The 2523-nt window shown below is 35.9% G+C and overlaps 1 protein-coding gene across 1 annotated transcript in view; it reads left to right on the top strand.

The window, feature by feature from the left end:
* Positions 1–931, top strand: part of LOC106475562 — a gene marked incomplete at its 5' end in the record, with an annotated part of 7636 nt that extends 6705 nt beyond the window's left edge. The window contains one exon of the mRNA XM_013936240.2: positions 309–931. Within this exon, the coding sequence (XP_013791694.2) occupies positions 309–591 (283 nt within the window). The remainder of the gene's footprint in view (positions 1–308) is intronic.
* Positions 932–2523: the final 1592 nt, after the last annotated feature.

Below are 2523 nucleotides of genomic sequence, written 5' to 3'. Positions count from 1 at the left end.
GGGCAGAGCACAGATAGCCCATTGTGTAGCTTTGTGCTTAATTACAAACAACAACAACTCTATTTGCCCAGTGGCACAGCGGTATGTCTGCGGACTTACAACGCTAGAATCCGGGTTTCGATACTCGTGGTGGGCAGAGCACAGATAGCCCATTGTGTTGCTTTGTGCTTATTTCCAAACTAACCAATTATGATATAACTATAATATATATTAATTTTTCAAGAACTGCCTTATCGTCGATTCTTCTATTTTCTTCTATTTTTAGAAAGTCTGTTGATTAATTTATTTTCCCATCGTATATTTTACAGGTATTGTGTAGTTCTCAAGATTACCAAGTCCAAACACCAATGTGTCGTTCTGGGAGATGCTTACAAATCTCTCCGTAAGGGGAAGCGAGTGTGCGTGGCCTGCGAAACAACAGCTATGAGAATGCACCTTGGTTATCGCTGTAACGGTCATGGAATTGAATCTAGATCTACCCGCTGGGCGGCGCTGGAGGCGTCACACTGTCACGGCCGTTGGGTGCGTCTTAGCGATCACGGCCGCTGTCCTTGCCATACAGATGGAAGTCCTGATTTTATCTTCGTTTGAAACTACGAAATTCTTACAATATATATTAAATATTTTAGTCCAAGTTAATTAATTTTAAAATCTGATTTCAATAAAAGCAGTATTTTTTTTTTGCTTTTCCTTATCGCACGCCATTGTGGTCGTTGCTTTTTAGTTGGTAAGGATAGTTGCTAGTTTATACCAGAATTACACTGGCTTATACTCATTTATACCGAATAATAACGTGCGAAAGTTGTCCGTAAAAACATCGTGTTTCAAACACTGTAATATTTATGTTCTTTTATTATTTTGATTCGTCACGAAAATAGCTTTCTATTCTGTGATGATAAGAAAATAAAAACAAAAAGTAATGTAAGAAAAGTTTCAGTTTTTACTAGAATATTGTCAATAATGACAAGACATTTTTCAGCACTGAGTCAATATGCACTCACTATCAAATATTTCCATCGTTCTTTACATTAGATCAGTTCCTAATCGCACAGAAAAATGTTTCATTTTCAGGGCGTCCGGGCCCTCTGCACAACAAAATCTGTAACTCGTATTCACCAGTGACTAATAGCTCGCTTTGTTCATTTCTATATATTACTTTTTAGTTTAATGTCATAATTTTACTTGAATATTGAAAAATAATTTCACACCTATAATTTTTATATTTTTACTTCGTTAAGCACAAAGTTAATCAATGGGCTATCTGTCTTTGCCCACTACTGGTATCGAAACCTGATTTTTAGCCTTATAAGACCCCAGTGTTAACACAAATGATTAAGTAACGGTACTTATTTTTGACAATTTATGAAGGTAACATTTTTAATTTTTTTTTCTCGCTGTTTCATTTCGTGCCAGACGCGAGTTAGCTCTGCGGTAGAGTTTAGGATTTCGGAATAGGCGAACCGGGTTCGAGTACCTAAAACACCATAATATGTTTTCCGCACGTTAAGCCGTAGGTACGTTATAAAGGTAACAGTCAATCCTTTAGTGTGAATGGTAGTGTGATGCCGACTGGTTTCATTCTCTCTGTTCAGTAACTCAAAATTTGGGACAGCGACAGATAGCCTTAGTAGCTTTGTCATAACTTCAAAATACAAATAATTTTGTACTTCTACAGCTGGCAAGGCGTTATGTTTGTTGCCATAGTGAACCGAAGCACGTGGTGCTCAAACTCAGCCACCTATTGGTTGGTCATGGCTACTTTTTTTTTGTATTTTCATGTACATTAAAGTATAATATAAATAATAACTTCTGGCTAGCATAACATTGCAAGGCTGTGACAACAGCTGCATTATAAGGAATAACTGAAATGAATTGGCTCTTTTATTGTATTTTTTTTAAATATATATCTCTGACGTCATGAGATTAATATTCTCTCAAACCGTTTGATGTACTCCGATAAAAATCTTTATATTCCAAATATATAAGTTATTACTGTAAAGCAAAATTATTCTATTAATATTAAAGACAAAAATATGTTACATCAAGAGTTCGACTACAATTTTTATAAAAACGTTTATCAAAAGTTTCGCATGTTTATCTTTAAGACTTTATTGTTTCGTGTTGCAGCGACATCTATTACAAAGAATAATACTTATAATTTTATAAAAATATGTTTTAATTCATCGATACAAAGACACCAATATAAATTGATAAGATCAAGTACTGTAAGGAATAGTTCTGATAAAAATATATGACACAATCACCAAGGTTTAGTTTGTTTGCTTGTTTGTTATGAATTTTGTGCAAAGCTACACGTGGGCTATCTGCGTTAACCGTCCCTAATTTAGCAGTGTAAGACTAGAGTGAAGGCAGCTAGTCATCACCACCTACCGCTAACTCTCGGGCTACCATTTTGCAAATGAATAGTGGGATTGACCGTAACTTTATAACGCCCCCACGGCTGAAAGGGCGAGCATGTTTGGTGTGACGGGAATTCGAACCCGCGACCCTCAGATGGAGAGT

This window comes from Limulus polyphemus, unplaced genomic scaffold (genome assembly GCF_000517525.1).
Source record: "Limulus polyphemus unplaced genomic scaffold, Limulus_polyphemus-2.1.2 Scaffold8802, whole genome shotgun sequence".
Lineage (NCBI taxonomy): Eukaryota > Metazoa > Arthropoda > Merostomata > Xiphosura > Limulidae > Limulus > Limulus polyphemus.
The sequence above is the reverse complement of the archived record's forward strand: the minus strand, read 5'-3'. Positions and strand labels throughout refer to the sequence as shown.